This window comes from Aulonocara stuartgranti (assembly GCF_965226115.1).
Source record: "Aulonocara stuartgranti genome assembly, chromosome: 23".
NCBI lineage: Eukaryota > Metazoa > Chordata > Actinopteri > Cichliformes > Cichlidae > Aulonocara > Aulonocara stuartgranti.
The window spans coordinates 10,410,997-10,427,469 of NC_138958.1; the positions used below are offsets into that span (position 1 = coordinate 10,410,997).

Consider the following 16,473-nt stretch of genomic DNA (forward strand, 5'->3'; position numbering starts at 1 on the left):
ATAACAAGGCGACGAGGACACACAAATTGAGGGTATAAATACAGGCAGAGGTATTCAGGGAAAGTAAAACTGAATACTACACTCAACAAAAATATAAACGCAACACCTTTGTTACTGCTCCCATTCCCCATGGGATGGACGTAGAGACCTAAAATTCATTCCAGATACACAATATAACCATCCCTCCCAAACAGTGGTCACAAATCAGTCCAAATGTGTGGTAGTGGGCACATCTGCTATATTGAGATAATCCATCCCACCTCACAGGTGTGCCACATCAGGATGCTGATCTGACATCATGAGTAGTGCACAGGTGTACCTCAGACTGCCCACAACAAAAGGCCACCCTGGAATGTGCAGTTTTTTGTGCTATTGGGGGTCTGGGGACCCAGAACCGGTCAGTATCTGGTGTGACCACCATTTGCCTCATGCAGTGCAACACATCGTCGCATGGAGTCTATCAGATTGTCAATTGTGGCCTGTGGAATGTTGGTCCACTCCACTTCAATGGCTGTGCGAGGTTGTTGGATATTCGTGGGAACTGGTACACGCTGTCGTATACGCCGGTCAAGCACATCCCGAACATGCTCAATGGGTGACATGTCCGGTGAGTATGCTGGCCATGCAAGAACTGGGACATTCTCAGCTGCCATCTGCCCTGAACAATGTGAACCATGATTCATCCGTGAAGCGCACACCTCTCCAACGTGCCAGACGCCATCCAATGTGAGCATTTGCCCACACAAGTCTGTTACGGCGACGAGCTGGAGTCAGGTCAAGACCCCGATGAGGACGACGGGCATGCAGTTGAGCGTCCCTGAGACGGTTTCTGACAGTTTGTGCAGAAATTGTTTGGTTGTGCAAACCAATTGTTCCAGCAGCTGTCTGGGTGGCTGGTCTCAGACGATCTTGGAGGTGAACCTGCTGGATGTGGAGGTCCTGGGCTGGTGTGGTTACACGAGGTCTGCGGTTGTGAGGCCGGTTGGATGTGCTGCCATATTCTCTGAAACGCCTGTGGAGACGGCTTATGGTTGAGAAATGAACATTCAATGCACGGGCGACAGATCTGGTTGACATTCCTGCTGTCAGCATGCCAATTGCACGCTCCCTCATTGCTTGTGGCATCTGTGGCATTTTGCTGTGAGACAAAACTGCACATTCCAGGGTGGCCTTTTGTTGTGGGCAGTCTGAGGTACACCTGTGCACTACTCATGATGTCAGATCAGCATCCTGATGTGGCACACCTGTGAGGTGGGATGGATTATCTCAATATAGCAGATGTGCCCACTACCACACATTTGGACTGATTTGTGACCACTGTTTGGGAGGGATGGTTATATTGTGTATCTGGACTGAATTTTAGGTCTCTACGTCCATCCCATGGGGAATGGGAGCAGTAACAAAGGTGTTGCGTTTATATTTTTGTTGAGTGTAGATACATGTGAGGTTATGGTTAAATCAGCTGTAGAGAAATATTAGCCTTATCCTCCCTCGGGGATATTCTCCCTGACTGCACAGTTCAAAGAATAAAGTTTTAATTGTGCAGGAACTGTATTTGTGTGTTTGCATTCACATGGACCAGTTTAAAACGGTCCTGGCAACGCAGTGTGTCCCAGGACCTCACTCAGCCACAAAAACCAACGTGTGTGTGTTTCAGTGTTGCTGAGCAGCAGAATTTATCAGGAATGCTGCTGACCAACAGAAACACACACACAGAGTGAACACATGGAATTTGGAGTTATTTTACTTTGTTTTTTGTGAGTTTTTTTGGTTTTAAATCTTTCCTTAAAGTCAGGTTTGTAGTTGTCATTGTCTGAAAATTAGTGTTTAATCAGTTAGTTTAAGCGGTTCATCACAATAACAATAAAATACCAATTCAGACACTTGGGCTGCCACACACGTTCGACTAAATACAGTGAAACTGAAGAGACCGTCGGTCCATAAAGTCTGACCCCATCCTGCACATTCTTAAAGTGCATCTTTAAAAAAATAATTTCTGTTATTTGGCCTTAAATAACAGAAACCCAGAGTCACAGTTGCTGCTATATATTGTCCCTGATATTTGTGTGTGTGTGTGCAGCCCGCATGCACAGGGTCAAACTTCACTTGTGAACTAATCAGGGAATAACGGGGTGAAAACACAACCTGCTTCACTGTCAGCAGGTACTGTCTCCTGCAGTGGGCGACACTGAGCCTCATTCTGCAGGTTACTAAGACAACAGCAGGAGGCTGCAGAGCATGCAGACGCTGCTGAGTGAAATAAATCCCTCCGTTCTCCATCTGAGCTTGTTTTTATCTTCCTCAGAGTCTCAAACACAGCACTCTGCTGGTAAACCTCTGTGAAGTCACAGACCCACCAAGACAAACCCTCGATCTTCCACTCAGCTCCAGAAATGCTCAAAAGATCAAATAAAAACAGAAAAAGCAGCAACGTGTCAATCACTGTTCAACCCTGCCCTAAATCCTTCCTGCTTCCTGCTCCTCTCTGACCTTAATGGGAACATTATCTCCAAAACAAACATGTTTTATTTAGTCCTGAGACCATAAGCTCACCAGGAAAGAGTTCACTGAGCTCAAAGATCATCTGATGAGGAGACTCATTTCCTCACAGACTTCTATCCAATCAGAGCAGAGTCGTCACCCCCAGGACGTCAGACAGACCCACTCTCTGTGTGTGAAACATGACGACCTGATGAATTTCAGACACAAACTGATGATCTGATAATGTTTCAATACTGATTTGTAGGAGCTGCTGCTCAGCAGATATGAACCTGGTTTTAACCCTGTTTCAAGAGCTTTCTCTATCAGACATTGCATCGCTGAAATCATGATCAGCTGTGAGGAGTCTGAAGAAAGAATGAGTTGAACTTCTCAGGTCAAGTGGCTTTATTGTCATTCCCACCATGTGCAGTGGTACAGTACACAGTGAAAGGAGACAACATTCTTCCAAGACCATGGTGCTACATATAACAGACACTCAACACAGGACTAGATAAAGTGCAAGTGAGCAAAAAAAAAAAAAAACTAAACAAAGACAGAAACTATACAGACACAGCAGTGCAATACAAAAGTGCAACAATGAAAGTGGGTTGTGCAAAAGCTAACTTGATGTATTAAGGGGTGCGTGTGTGTGTGTGTGTGTATGAGATTGTGCAAATAAGTGTTTGTGTAGCTGACATATAGTCACAGTGAACTTTTTTCAAACTGCATTGTATATATTTGATTTTTTATTACTTAAATGGAATTTTTGTAATACTAAGGTTCCACTGTTGTAGTGGGACGTTAATCACTGGGACACTGCTAGGAAACATGTTGCATGTGTGGTGGGTTCCCAGCCAGAGTCGCACGGACTCCACACTGGTAAGGCACATTCTCTGTAGCTTGTCTCCCTGTACTAAATTATAAATTTAAGTTTGGTTTATTTTGCTTTACTAAGTATTAGTTCTTAGGGCTAAAAGTCCCCAAAGTACCAAAGTGATGGAAACTGCCTTTTATCATTATACCACCTATTTATGTGTTTTTCACTTGTGCTAAACAGAGAGGTCTGCTGCTGCATTTTGCCTTTTAGATATATGTAAATAGCTTTTCCCTCCAAGCAGTCCGGCTCCCGAGGACCACACTGCCCTCCTCCACACTGGACTCTCTTCTCCACACAGTTCTTGGACTACATAACACTGTCCTCTCACTCCCGATACTTGCACTCTGCTGTATTGCACTGTTTGACTCTGTCTGTGTACTATTGTACTAATTTATTCTTGTTCTTTTCTGTTCTTATTCTATTTCTATTCAAGTACAACACTGTTGTACTTATTATTAGTTTATCTTATTCCTGTATAGTTGTGTATATATGTATATTTTATTTTTTTCCAGTTTATTTTTCCAGTTTGCACCTTTGATCTAGGAGGACGCTATTTTGTCCCACTGTGTACTTGAGTTTATATTGTTGGGTTGACAATAAAACTCTGCTTGACTTGACTTAAATGTTAGTCATGTACAGATTTTGTTTTATGTGTATAATGAGTTTGTCATATAAGGCTGCACGTTAAATAGTATTTTCAGTTGTGTTGGGAAAATTTACTTTTGTATGAATATGTGTTTTGTAATTGATCCATCTTAGTGGGGATTTAAATATTATAAGTGATTATCAGTAGTTTATTTTGAAGTATACTTTGCTTCATATTTGTCTCAGTTTTACCCCGCTATTACACTTGATTTTGAAGTGGCTGTTGAGAGAAACCATTGTTTTGATATTTTTATGTTTTTTAAATATTGTGGGCCAAAGTTGCATGGACTCCACATTGGGATTAAGAAACACCTGCTGCTGTGAAAATGCTTAGAAAATAAAGCCAGTTTTGCAACCAGTCCCTGTTTGTCATCATAAAACAGTCTACCATTTGAAATCTGCTACACTTGGCAATGACGTGTATGAGGGTGTGTGTGGCAGTCCGATCGCTGAGCTGTGAGAGTTGGATCCTCTTGGCGAGCGTCGCTGACTCAGCGGGTGGATCAAAAAACAGCTGATGGGATTGTGAGTGCTGTTTGATGGAGCCCAGTGTGAGTGAATCCTCTGAGGTTATGTCAGACTTTCAATGCAGCACGCTTCAAAAGATTTCCACAGAGACGAAGATCAGCGAATGCTTTTCAAACTTTCAGAGGTCAAAGAAGCAATCAACAATTAAAACGTTTAATTTTATTCAATAAAGACGACAGCAGCTTCGAGTTCTCATCTGTTTCCTGTAAAGATCATTGGTTTGAGCAGTGCTGGATTAAAACCTCTGATCACACAGAGCCATGCACGAGTCTGCAGGATAAGACCTCATTCAAGGACAGGTGAACAGACCTGTCAGGTATAAGACTCCAAACATGCATTTCTGTATTAAACCTTCATGTAGCTGTTTATCAGATTTATAGTGTACACATTAATTAATGTTATAGTTTGCACAATCTTTTACTCTGCCCATTTTTATTGTCTTTGTTTGTTTTCACTGCTGTATATGTAACATTTTACACAGTTTTCAGTGCCCGTGGCACTTTTACTGTGTTTATTTATTGTAGACTGGACCGTCTTCATCCTACTGCTCGAACACAATCATTTCCCTTGAGGGATAGAGAGGTACTTGTTGGTCCATATAGAAGGTGGAGGTGAAGAATTTAGGCTGCGGCACAAAAGCAGACTAGTTTCTGCTCATTTTATTTCTTCTTTTAAAAACTCAGACAGCTTCTAATAAATATAATAATACATTCACAGAAAGGAGGGGGAGGAGCTACAAACATCCTGGCACAGCGAAGGCGGAGGCTAACACTGAGGCTATGCTAACACTGAGACATGTAAGTACAGACGTGCAGAGTAAAAAAGTAAAAAGGCTTCAAGAAAATAGAAAAAGTAAAGAGAGGCTTTATACACCTGAAGGAAAAAACAGGAAGTGATGTTGGGAGGGCTGTGAGCAATGGGAGGAGTTTTCAGTCCTTTTTATTTTTGTATTTGCGTGCTACGTTTCAAGGCGGCACCCCCCCCCCACAGGTCACCAGGTCACATGATGCTACAGCACTTACACGGCTTCTTCTCCTTCTCCTTCCCTGCCATCTCCCCATTGCTTGCCACTGGTATCGCCATTGGAGGTTTAGTGGAGGTTGGTGGGGCCTTGGAGGTGGGCAGAGGTGGATCCGCCTCCTTTTCTCCCCCTGATGTCTTCCCGTTTGGGTCATCAATGTGCACCAGCTCGGCCTTCACCGTGCCCTGCAGCCCCAGCACCTTCTTGGTCTCGTCTTCATCCTCTACGCTCTGGTATCCCATGAACACCATGGTAACCGGGTACTCAGTGCTCGCCTCAGCCATGCTCGGCTCACCACCCACTTCGGCCTCTAGCCCTGTGATCTCCACTGGAACCTGAGGTAGCGGCGACTTGGACCGCATCAGCTCCAACTCCTCCCGAACCTCTGCTGTCGGGAGGGATGTCACAGTGGTGACAGTCTGTGACATCATCGACGCCTCATCAGCTTTGTGGATGAGCTCTTCAACCTCAGAGGAGCTGAGCAGGTGGATATCCTCACCATTCAGCTCATGGACCACTGGGAGACAGGAAGACACAGGTGAGGGTCAGAGTGCGACACCTGAATGCTCTCCAGCTGAAGGACCAATAAAGACTCACTGAGTGATGTCACAGAGTACACCTGTGCATCAGCTTCCTTCAGCTGGAGCTGAAAGTGATGAGGTGTGACCACCTGACTGTCAGGTGAGTGTTGATCATGCAGGCAGGCTGAGGCCGCTGTGGCTTTAGGAGAAGGAAAACTGCTGCTGTGAAAACCTGCAAACCTCCAGCAGGAGGCGCTGCAACAACCAGACACATGGATCTGCTCCTCACACTGTGCTATAAAATGTCCACTGCAGGAACTCAGCAGGAATGACCCTCAGATCTGAAACTCTCAGGATACAACAGCCTGTCACAGGTGTGTAACGCAGGTGTCTAATGCTATGAAAATACCTGGTGGAACATCTGGCAGGTAATGAGTGGAGTTCAGAGGTCCTCCCAGATATGCTGAGAGTTTCTGAAGTGAAGATGTGGAGGTGTTCAGCAAAGACTGTGAGGGCAAATAGTTCAATAATTTAAGAAAAAAAGAATGAGTGATTCATCATCTACAGTCCATGAGCTTGTGAAGAGATTCAGATAAATGCGCGCACAGCAGAGCTTAAATCAGCCCTTTGAGAGTCAGTTATTGCATCAGCAGGTCCCTTCTCTTAAAGCCGGCTTTGTTTTTATTTATTTTTCTTGTTTACTTGCTAACATCACCTTTCTGCTCATCTTCATAAACTTTGACCCCTTGGTCAGAGAGGTCAACAGGAAGTTTGGTGTTACTGGACAGAACCCTGGTTTCCCCCGTCACTCTGTCCCGCTCTACTTTAATCTCCACCGAGTACATCGCTGGATTGGGAGGGGTTAGAAGGGATCACAGGGTCAGAGGGGGTCAACACAACAGACACAATGAGCTGCTGCGGATCTAAAGATAAAGGCAGCAGGCAGAAGGTTAGATCACAGAAGAGAAGAGTCAGGACAGAGAAAGCAGCAGGTCATAAACAAGCACCCCAGGTGAGGGTAACCTTCCAATAGCAAAGGTACAGCTCTATTAGTGTGACATGACATAACCATGCAGAACAAAGAAGGGTCTGATGACCAGAAGGAATATGTGAGGCTCTGCTCGCATCATCCAGACTGACTTTGGTACAGTGTGTATATCCTCTCCTGCTGCCTCAAATAACTGAACTACCAAAACATTTCAGCTGCAAACAACCACAACTCAGATAAGTCCCAAGGATCAGATACATTAAATGGACACCAGCACCCACACATTACCCTGAGAGGAGCTGCTCAGCCATGAAGCTCCTGGTGCACAGTGTCTGCTGATGTTAATGCCAGGGATGGATGGATGAATGAATGGATGAATAGATGGATAAATGGGAGAATAGATGGATGAATGGATGATGGATGGATGGATGGATGGATGGATGGATTGATTGATGAATGGATAAACAGATGGATAAATGGGAGAATAGATGGATGAATGGATGATGGATGGATGGATGGATGGATGGAAGGACGGATGGATTGATTGATGAATGGATAAACAGATGGATAAATGGGAGAATAGATGGATGAATGGATGGATGGATGGATGGATGGATGGATGGATGGGAGAATAGACTAATGGATGGACGGACGGACGGATGGATGGATTGATAAATGGGAGAACAGATCGTTAGGCGGATGGTAGAATTCTCCTGAACGGACTTTTGTAACAGTAGCGTCCTGTTAGCACCACATTGGAATTGCTGAGCTTTTCAAACTCTGTCTCTCATACAGATAAAGGCAGGTCACAGGTGCTGGATTAATACACCCGTGGCACTGATTCACAGATTAACAGGTGTAACTCAGGACTTTTGTCCATAAGTGTACATGGGAGACGTTTTCCATCAGATGTTGAGGGACACTGTGAGGAGGTGGAGGAAGAGGGCCTTGGATGCAGCTCAGGTTATTGCAAGAGTTTATTCCTGAAACTTGAAATCTGTGACCAGAAGCAGAGTTGCTGACGTTCGTACGGTCAGAGTCTGCCTCCTCTGTTGCTGCGTTGTTTGAGTACATGTGCATCACTCTGATTTTCTCTCTGCATGTTGAGTGAGGCTGCATGTATTTATTAAAGTCAAGGGAAAGAATGTGAAAGCTCTACTGATGTTTCTAATCTAACATGCTTCGAGCTTCACTTAACATGTGCATGTTGACAGTTGCTGTGAGGACTCGACCTTCAGGATGGACTGAGTGCTGACACAGCGGTCACACTCTGGCTCCGACATCGTCTTTTTCCAAATGCCTTCACATGTCCCGTGGAAACCCCTGCAGTCATGCCAGGGGTAGATTCAGACCTGCTTCTGTTCAGCCTTAAATACCAGCAAAGTGTCAGGAAACTCCCACAGCTTCATACATTCATTTAGCCCATGATTCATTTCAATAGCCTCCCACAGATCCTACACTATGAGGGAAACAACACAATAACACACACACACACACCCATCACACCAGCCAACACACAAATTCACTGTTAACGTGACCCTAAAACGGACTTACAGATAGAAACAGGAAGGCAGCTGTTAGAGACACATTAAGGTCGATGTCCCCTCTCCTCCCACGTGTCTACACTCTATGACCTCTGACCTTACACATTTGCAGGGTGAATGATAACAGACTCATTAAAATCACTGAAAGCTGCGATTAATCATATTTTACTGATTCTTCGAACCTCATCACGGAGAACCAAACGCAAACTCTTAAAGTCAGGAAACAACATGGCTGATCTCATCTGTACTTTATTCTTTTACTGGCTTTATTAGACGGTGCATCAAAGACAGACAGGAAAGCAGGGGAAGACCTGCGTCAACCCTCCGGCTGCTCTCAGCCATAGGGCCTATGGCCATCTCCTTCTCCCAGTGAGCTAATCTTTAGCCATGGAAATATTCTGGATCTATTTCCTGACTTGGTGACTTCCAGGTGAGCTTCATGTCCCACCTGAGGAAAACTAGCTCAGTTCACCAGTTTAAGACGACCCCCGTCAGGTCGGTGCAGAGTGGGTGTGGTCACTTCTGACTCACCTTTCTTCATCTCCTCGGTCGCCTCTCTGGGTTTGTTCAGTCGAGGACTTTTGTTAACTTTGACCTCTGCAGGGGCTTGTGGGTAAAAATGGGCCAGGCACAAAGACAGAGCAGAGAAAGAACTAACAGTGAGGTTATCACAACAACTTACCGTAATGTAACTGTAATCTGATTACTGAGATCTGATTACAGTTATAGCACAGTCTCACCTTGGATCACCTGAGTTGCCAGTGGAGCCCTGTCCTGCTGATGCCTTTCGCGATCTTTGACCTCTACAGCTGATCAGAGACAAACGTGAGACAAAGGCTTCACGAATAAAAACAGACAGAGAAATTTAGAAATTTACCTGAAGCTGGTCTTGATGACACCTGGAGGCACAAACAGAGAAAGGAAGTTTATCTTCACAATAAGAGTCTTAACAGGAATCCTCCATCAATAAGTAGAAGGAAACGGGAAACAGAAACATGAAAAAACCTCCAAAGTAAGCCAGTCCTGCCAGTGAACCCCCCTCCCAACATCCTCACCCATGTAATCCAACCTAATTTGTTTCAAATGATCTATTAACCCTATGAGGACAGCAGAAAAGCTGATTTTAGAAAGGAAAAAAAGTGATATTAGAAAACGTTTGTGTGTGCGTGCGTGCATGTACACTCACTTTAATGTTAGTTATGGTCTGACAGACAGATCCAGTCTCAAGGCCGACAAGTTCCTGCTGCAGCCTACAGCACACACACACACACACACACACACACACACACACACAGTTGATGGTTTTAATCCCACAGTGAATAAGGCCACCCTTCCTGGATGTTCGGGCTCGGCGGCTCAGACCTGTCGATGGTCTCCTCCAGGCTCCGGGTCCGGGCCTCGTCCTGCTCCAGCTGTCTACAGACTTCGTTCTGCTCGGGTCCAGCAGATGCTCCCTCCAGGAGCCAGCGGTCCCTCAGAGCCTTTGACTGAAACACAGGTCACATAGATGACAGCTTCCTTCTAACACGTGAGGAGGCACGTATCAAATTCATATTTGTTCATGAAAGTTTATGAAAAGAAGAGCTGCAGAAACATGTGCTTAAAGTTCACTCGTGATCTGCTCACTATGAAGCCCACCACCGAAGCCGTCGTCATTCCTTCATCATTTCTTTATAAAGGAGGCAGGTTGAAGGTGTGCAGGTGAGTCCAGCTGTTCGATTGGAAGCTGTGAGTGAGACAGGAAGTCCTCTGACTGCAAACAGCTGACAGATCATCAGGAGAGGACAGACTGGCACTCTGATCCACTCAGAAAACAATTAACATAAAGCCCTGAAAGTCCACAGGAGACACCTGGGGATCCTGTCCTTCATCAAAGCTTCCAGCTAAGTGAGGAAGACTCTCCAGCAGGAAGATGTGTTATCATCCACAGAGCATGAAGAGAATAATCAAAGCAGATCAGAGGGTTCAAAGCATCTGTCAGCCTCGGGAATAGAAAGCTTCAACCTTAAAAAGTGTCAGAAAGGCTGAGCAGCTCCAGACTAAACAAATCAGCCAGCAAGATGAAGATCAGAGCAGCACGAGGAAGGAAACCTGGACATCAGACTTCACAGTCTGCAAAAAAATCCCCATGCACGGTTAAAACTAAACCAGCGGGTTCATCAGAGCTTTTTACATATATAACCTGAACTCTGGTCTCATTCTGAGCGTCTCATTAAACCCTTGCAGCTGACAGCAGCAGACACTCAGCTGCACGGCTCTGAGTGGGATTCGTCCTCGCCGGGTCGTCTTTCAAACTCTCAACGATTTTAATCAGCACCTTAAAAAGCTGCTCGTTTCACACACATGCTGGCAGAAAAAAAATCTTTATCCATTTATTGTTTTGACGTTTCGGCTACACAACACTACAAATTGGAGAGCATCAGCATCATGTCCTCAAAGGAGAAAACAGTGAAAATGGAATAAAATCATTTTAGTATCTAATGATTGAAAGCAGGCGTGCACAGACAGCAATGGGTGCTCATGGACCAACGTCCATCAGGAGGACGTCTGAGTGTCCCTTTAATAAACGCGTGAAGCCTGAATGGATCCTTTTAGTTGAATAAAATTATCTGGATGAGCTCGGGTTCTCTGAACTCACGGCCTCCTCCTCATCGGGAAAACAGCTGCTATTTCACATGGCCCTGGCAGTCCTGTCCTACCTGCGTGCTGTTTGGCTGATCTCAGATATTTTTACCTTGCAGCTGTTCTCAGTTTGTGCCTCTTGAATCTCTGAATACCTGGAAGACTCGACACACAGTGAGCCAGCAGGAGTAGGAGCCAGAGAGAGTTACTCTTTATTTTTTCTGGTGAAAGACAAACTGATAAGAGTCATTAATGAAATATGATCTCATATCAAAGATCAATAATAGATGAGAGAATTTACTGGCAGAAATAAATTTTCCACAGCACTTCAGTCTGGAATATACAACATCTGAACGACAGGTTTCTGTCGTTGTTCTGAGAACACAACAGAGAGCCGCCTATCAGAATAAAACAGGAAATGACCACTGACCATCTGAAAGAAGGACATGAATAAAAACATCAGTGTGAAAGAGCTGGACTCCACAGAGCATTCAGGTTTTGGTTTCGTTTATTTAGTGCACAAAAATGTTTCTTTGTGGTTTGGCATCAATGTCAGCTTTGTAGCCAACTCCACACCGACTCGTCTCAGGTCCCGGCGTGGGACCTGAGGGAGGGAGGGAAACCTCGTTAACACAATCATCTCCACCTGCCCATCAGACTTCATGGCACAGCCCCTTGAGTGCACTGCAACACCCCTCCACTGCCATAATCAGGCCTGGATCAGACCCAGATCAAACCTGGATCAGGCCTGGATCCGATCTGGATCTGGTTGAGTCATATCTGGATCACACCTTGATCAGACCTGGATCTCTGCAGCAGTCTGTTTACGTGCCTGAACAGACTCAGAGCTCAGAGACATGAGGTCTCAGTCTGACTCGTGTTTCTGCGTCTTCACGCCTCCTAGCGGCGCGATTTAAAACGGTACGAAGGCTTCAGCATCTTGCTCACCTCTGAGTGCACCCGACCTTTAAACAGAAAACAGGAAACAGGAAGTGGTGGGCTCACCTTCAGGTGCTGTAGCGCCCTCCTGTCGTCCTCCAACTGACGCTTCTTGTTCTCGATCTCCGTCTGCCACTTCCTTTTCTCCTGCAGCATTATGGAAAACAGAACCAGCTGCTGATTGGGATCAATAATCCAATCACACTTCTGCTCTGAAGTAATCCACTGAGGTAATCTGATTACTGACTGCACTCTCTTAGTGTGGGCTTTTATTTTGAAATAAAATAAAAGTGTGTTTGTTTAGATAAAGTTTAAAATTCAGAGTCAACATTGATAACTTCGAGCAATAAAACTTACTGGGGGGTGGGGTCTCACACACACATCTGAATCATTGATACTAGGTGTGTGAGATGCTGCATTCACTGACTGTAAGTAAACTCACCACAATGAGCTGCAGTCGATCCTGCTGATAGAGAACCTCGCTCACCCTGAGGGAGAGACAGACAGACAGGTTAATGATGTCACTGTGACATCACTGAATCGTACGTTTCCTTGTTCCGCTTAATACACAGATGCTCGATGCACAGCTCTGTTTACACTTTAACCTCACACACTCATTCATACACTGACTAGCTATCTCACACATACACACGCACACACTCTCTCTCTCTCTCTCTCTCTCTCTCTCTCTCTCAAACACACACACACACACACACACACTCCAGCAGAGTCTTGAAGCGATCAGCTAACAAGTGCTCAACAGCGGTGAGTCATCAGTTATTTGCTGTAAAGATGGCTGCCCTTTATTCAGTTTGCTTGAGCTGAAGGCAGTGCGAGGCCTCAGGCGGTCTGTGCTGGCGGAGCTGCTGCTGGTTGGTGTAGCACTCAGGAAACCAGAGTTCACCAAACAAGGAGCAGCCAGACGCAGATGCGGCGTTGGTCCCGCCCTGATTCCTCCCTGAGTATAATGGGAGCATCGCACCCAAAGTAGACTTCATGTTTTATTCAGTGAGACTTCAACTGGAGGCTGAGACCATGAACTCATCGGGACAGAGGTCACTGGGTTCAGAGGTCAGCTCGATCCACCTCTCCTCTCTGGAGGACACACAGTATGCTTTACACTTTAAACTTTTCCTCTCAGACACCTCAAACAAAGCTTCACTTTATGGTCTCCATGGAGACCACAGTCCACTGCAAGGACCGACAACACCAGCAGCTAGAACCCGGCCCACTGGGAAGCAGTTCAGACACAGCGCCCTGACGAGGAGGAGGTACTTTAAAGGCTCAAACTGAAGCTCAGGCTCTTTCTGTGTTTTTGTCCATGCCTGCTCAGCAGCAGTGAGATGTATTATAGAGAGGGGCATGGCAGGTAATGGGACAGGAGCTCAGACTGATGATTGGATGATATTAATTATTGATCAGTTTGTGATCCGTCTGAGAGGAAAGGGTTCCGGTCAGTCAGCAGGTGTGTGACTTTTAATTGAAACGCCGCATTAGAGGCAGACAGGAAGTCCATGCACTGCAGTGATGAAGTACTTGCAGTAAAAACAGAAGAGTACAAATACTCAGTTACATGTTAGAGTAAAAGTACTCTCAGCTTAGCCTTATAAAGTAAAGATAAGCGATAAGATCAGATAAACCTTTATTAGTCCCACATTTGGCACTAACACGTGGTTCTGCTCTGGGCTGTGTCCTTGTCCAGACACCACATCCTACTACTGCCTCTGAGCCTCCACCAGGCTGCAGCAGCTCCATCAATCCCACAGGCACACCAAACAAGCACACAGGAAGTGCACTTCAAAATAAAACAGCTGCTGGGATGAAACTCAACCAGCTCCCAGATTCTGATTGGCAGTCTTTTCTGAAGTCTGGGTTTATAAGTGGCTGTGAGGAAGGCAGGAGGAAATAATGAAGAAGTCACAAAGAAAACAGATTTCTGCAGAACATGATGGAAAATAATACAGATAAAAAAATTCCCAAAACACAAAGTGGTAAGAAACCAATGATTTATCTGCAGCTTCCTGTTTACCTGCATCAGTTAAATCTGATTATCTGATGAACCTCAAACATGACGTACAGAAACATCAGAACTCATCTCAGCACCATCTGACACCTGGATCTGCTCCCAGGTGTGACTCTTCCTGTGGGAATCATCCATTGGGTGCGTCTCTGCAGGTGTATGGTAACTCCATAGTGAGTGAGACTTTGTGCAGGTGTGTCAGAGCAAGTTTTATGTTGACGTTTCTGAAAATTCACACTTTGTGGTAATTCTTGTAATTCTGTAAGTGACATCGTGACATCATTAAAGAGCCTGCCTTGCTGAATTTAGAAAACTGAACCAATCGGACTGGGGCTTAAACCTTATATTGTGAAGAACCCCGCCGGAAGTCACCCTCTCCTCACACGTCCAACTTGACGGAAGTGACTGAGCTCAAATGAGGAACACAGAAACTGATCAATATGTAATCATAGACGCTCGTGCTGCTTATTGATCAGAGCTGGTGCTGCTTCCGCAGGGGAAAGTAGAGCACAGAGAGGTTTGATCACTCCGCGGGTCCGCACGCCCTTTAACCCATCACCTGCCGCTGCGGTGACTCGGACACCCCCACCACACCCCCCAAAGTCTCCAGTTTGGTGCAGTTAGCCCCCCACCCATCCACCCCTCGGTCCTGACTCAGCGCCCTGATGCCGCACAATGACGACACGAGTCTCAGATACGTCACAAACACAGAAAAACAACCAGAAGAAGAAAAGAGAAGAAGGGAAAGAAAGAAGAGAGAGAAGAAATAAAGTGTACTCACTCCTCCATGTCCGACGGCAGATCAGTCCGCAGCAAAATCAAACATCTGATCCACATCCGAGAGAGCAAACAAACCCGCCCACCGGGGAGGACGGAGGACAGGAGGGAGGGGGAGGAAAGGAGAGGAGGGTAGGAAAGGAGAAAAGGGTAGGAGAAGTTTTGAATGTTGAACCTTTTTTGGTCAGATTTTGACGTCACAGTTGAAAGTGTGCTTGCAGATTCATAATCAAGAGATGAGAGTGAGGAAGACTTTTACTTTGAAATCAGTCCAACATGCAAAAACGCTGTTATTGAATCCCAAAAGGTTGATTCTGTTCATCTGGACGTTTTCAGTGGGAGAAACGTTTCGTCATCATCCAGGTGACTTATGCAGTCTCAGCTTACAGCAGGTCTCCAACCTTATAAACGGTTCCTCTGCACAATGACTGAAACTAGCCAGACAGAATCAGCCTTTTGGGATTTACTTACCTGGATGACTGAGCATGCATCAAGAGGCTGTTATTGATCAATTGACTAATGGATGGAGGATCGATTTTAAGAACTGTGAGGTGGACGGGATGAAGATGTGGAGCTCCTGGTCTCCATGATGACTTATTATTTTTATTACTGCAGCTGTCACGGGGACAGACTGGGACGTCAGACTCGGTAACAAAGCCTTCTGCTTCACACGAGTACTTCCTTCTGCACTCTCCATGTTTGCTCCTCGTCCTTCATATCATTTATCGTACATGTGAATCCATTTTTCATGAGCTTAAGTTTCATGAAGCTTCCTGCAAGTCATTCACATCATGAAAGTGATAAACACACGAATGAATCCAGAATTATCATCCAGTACCAGTAAGTACTCATACTTTAGTTACTCTCAGTGTAGTTGGAGTGCTTTTTAAACTCAGTGTTTCAGTGAAGCGCCAGGATGAGGCGCTTCATTTTGAATATAATGTCATATTTATGTCGACACTCCAGATATTTGGCAATGAACATGTTAAAGTTTTGTTTTTGGTACAGTTTAAAGACAGACATTTATCCCGAGGACAGTTTGTCTCATTTTCTTTTCATTTAATTAACACGGAAGGTGAAGCAATAATCCTGCAGCAACACCTAGTGGTGGTTGGAAAGAATTTTTTTTAATGGTCGACTTCCTGCAGACCATGCTTCTTACTGTACCATAGCTGGACTGGCCATCGGGCATACCGGGCATTTGCCCGGTGGGCCGCTGGCGATGTTTTATTTTTATGGGCCGATGGATATTTTTTTTTTTTTTTTTTTTTTAGGAAGGGTATATATAATGAAAGGTGTTGGATTGGCCAATTGGTCATGATCGACTCTGGGCTGGACCAATTACAGCCGAGGAGGCTGGATGCACCCTCCCCCTTGTTTAGCAATCACGTGATTTTCGCGCATTGCATGCCGGGAACTCGTGGCAAAACAATCCAAGTACCGCATCAAATGCAAGCATTTGCAGCACCGCAAAACGTTCATTCTCCGGTTCCAATACCTTCTTTTTTTT

At 45.2% G+C, this 16,473-nt stretch overlaps 1 protein-coding gene across 4 annotated transcripts; it reads right to left on the reverse strand.

Moving 5' to 3' along the window:
* Positions 1–5,175: 5,175 nt before the first annotated feature.
* On the reverse strand, positions 5,176–16,151 carry palm1a (paralemmin 1a). 4 transcript variants are annotated; one of them, XM_082523408.1, is made up of 11 exons: positions 15,435–16,151; positions 14,968–15,012; positions 12,609–12,654; positions 12,233–12,313; positions 9,968–10,092; positions 9,792–9,855; positions 9,483–9,504; positions 9,346–9,408; positions 9,137–9,211; positions 6,789–6,920; positions 5,176–6,069 (listed from the first exon to the last, which is right to left on the reverse strand). In XM_082523408.1, the coding sequence occupies exons 1-11, from the start codon at positions 15,452–15,454 to the stop codon at positions 5,531–5,533; spliced, it is 1,212 nt and encodes a 403-aa protein (XP_082379534.1). In that variant the 5' UTR covers positions 15,455–16,151; the 3' UTR covers positions 5,176–5,530. The 4 variants fall into 4 exon arrangements, with proteins under 4 accessions (XP_082379534.1, XP_082379533.1, XP_082379536.1 ...); XM_082523407.1 differs by having other exon boundaries at positions 9,346–9,414; positions 15,435–16,149; XM_082523410.1 differs by lacking the exon at positions 6,789–6,920 and having other exon boundaries at positions 9,346–9,414; positions 15,435–16,138.
* Positions 16,152–16,473: the final 322 nt, after the last annotated feature.

What these genes read in the sequence shown, in the direction of transcription:
- palm1a (XM_082523407.1), bottom strand. Translation starts at nt 15,454, where the DNA reads ATGCATGCTCAGTCATCCAG. An exon ending in CTGCCGTCGGACATGGAGGA is followed by an intron (nt 12,655 to 14,967) that starts GTGAGTACACTT and finishes TCTCTCCCTCAG; the next exon opens with GGTGAGCGAGGTTCTCTATC. An exon ending in GGCAACTCAGGTGATCCAAG is followed by an intron (nt 9,212 to 9,345) that starts GTGAGACTGTGC and finishes TTTACCCACAAG; the next exon opens with CCCCTGCAGAGGTCAAAGTT.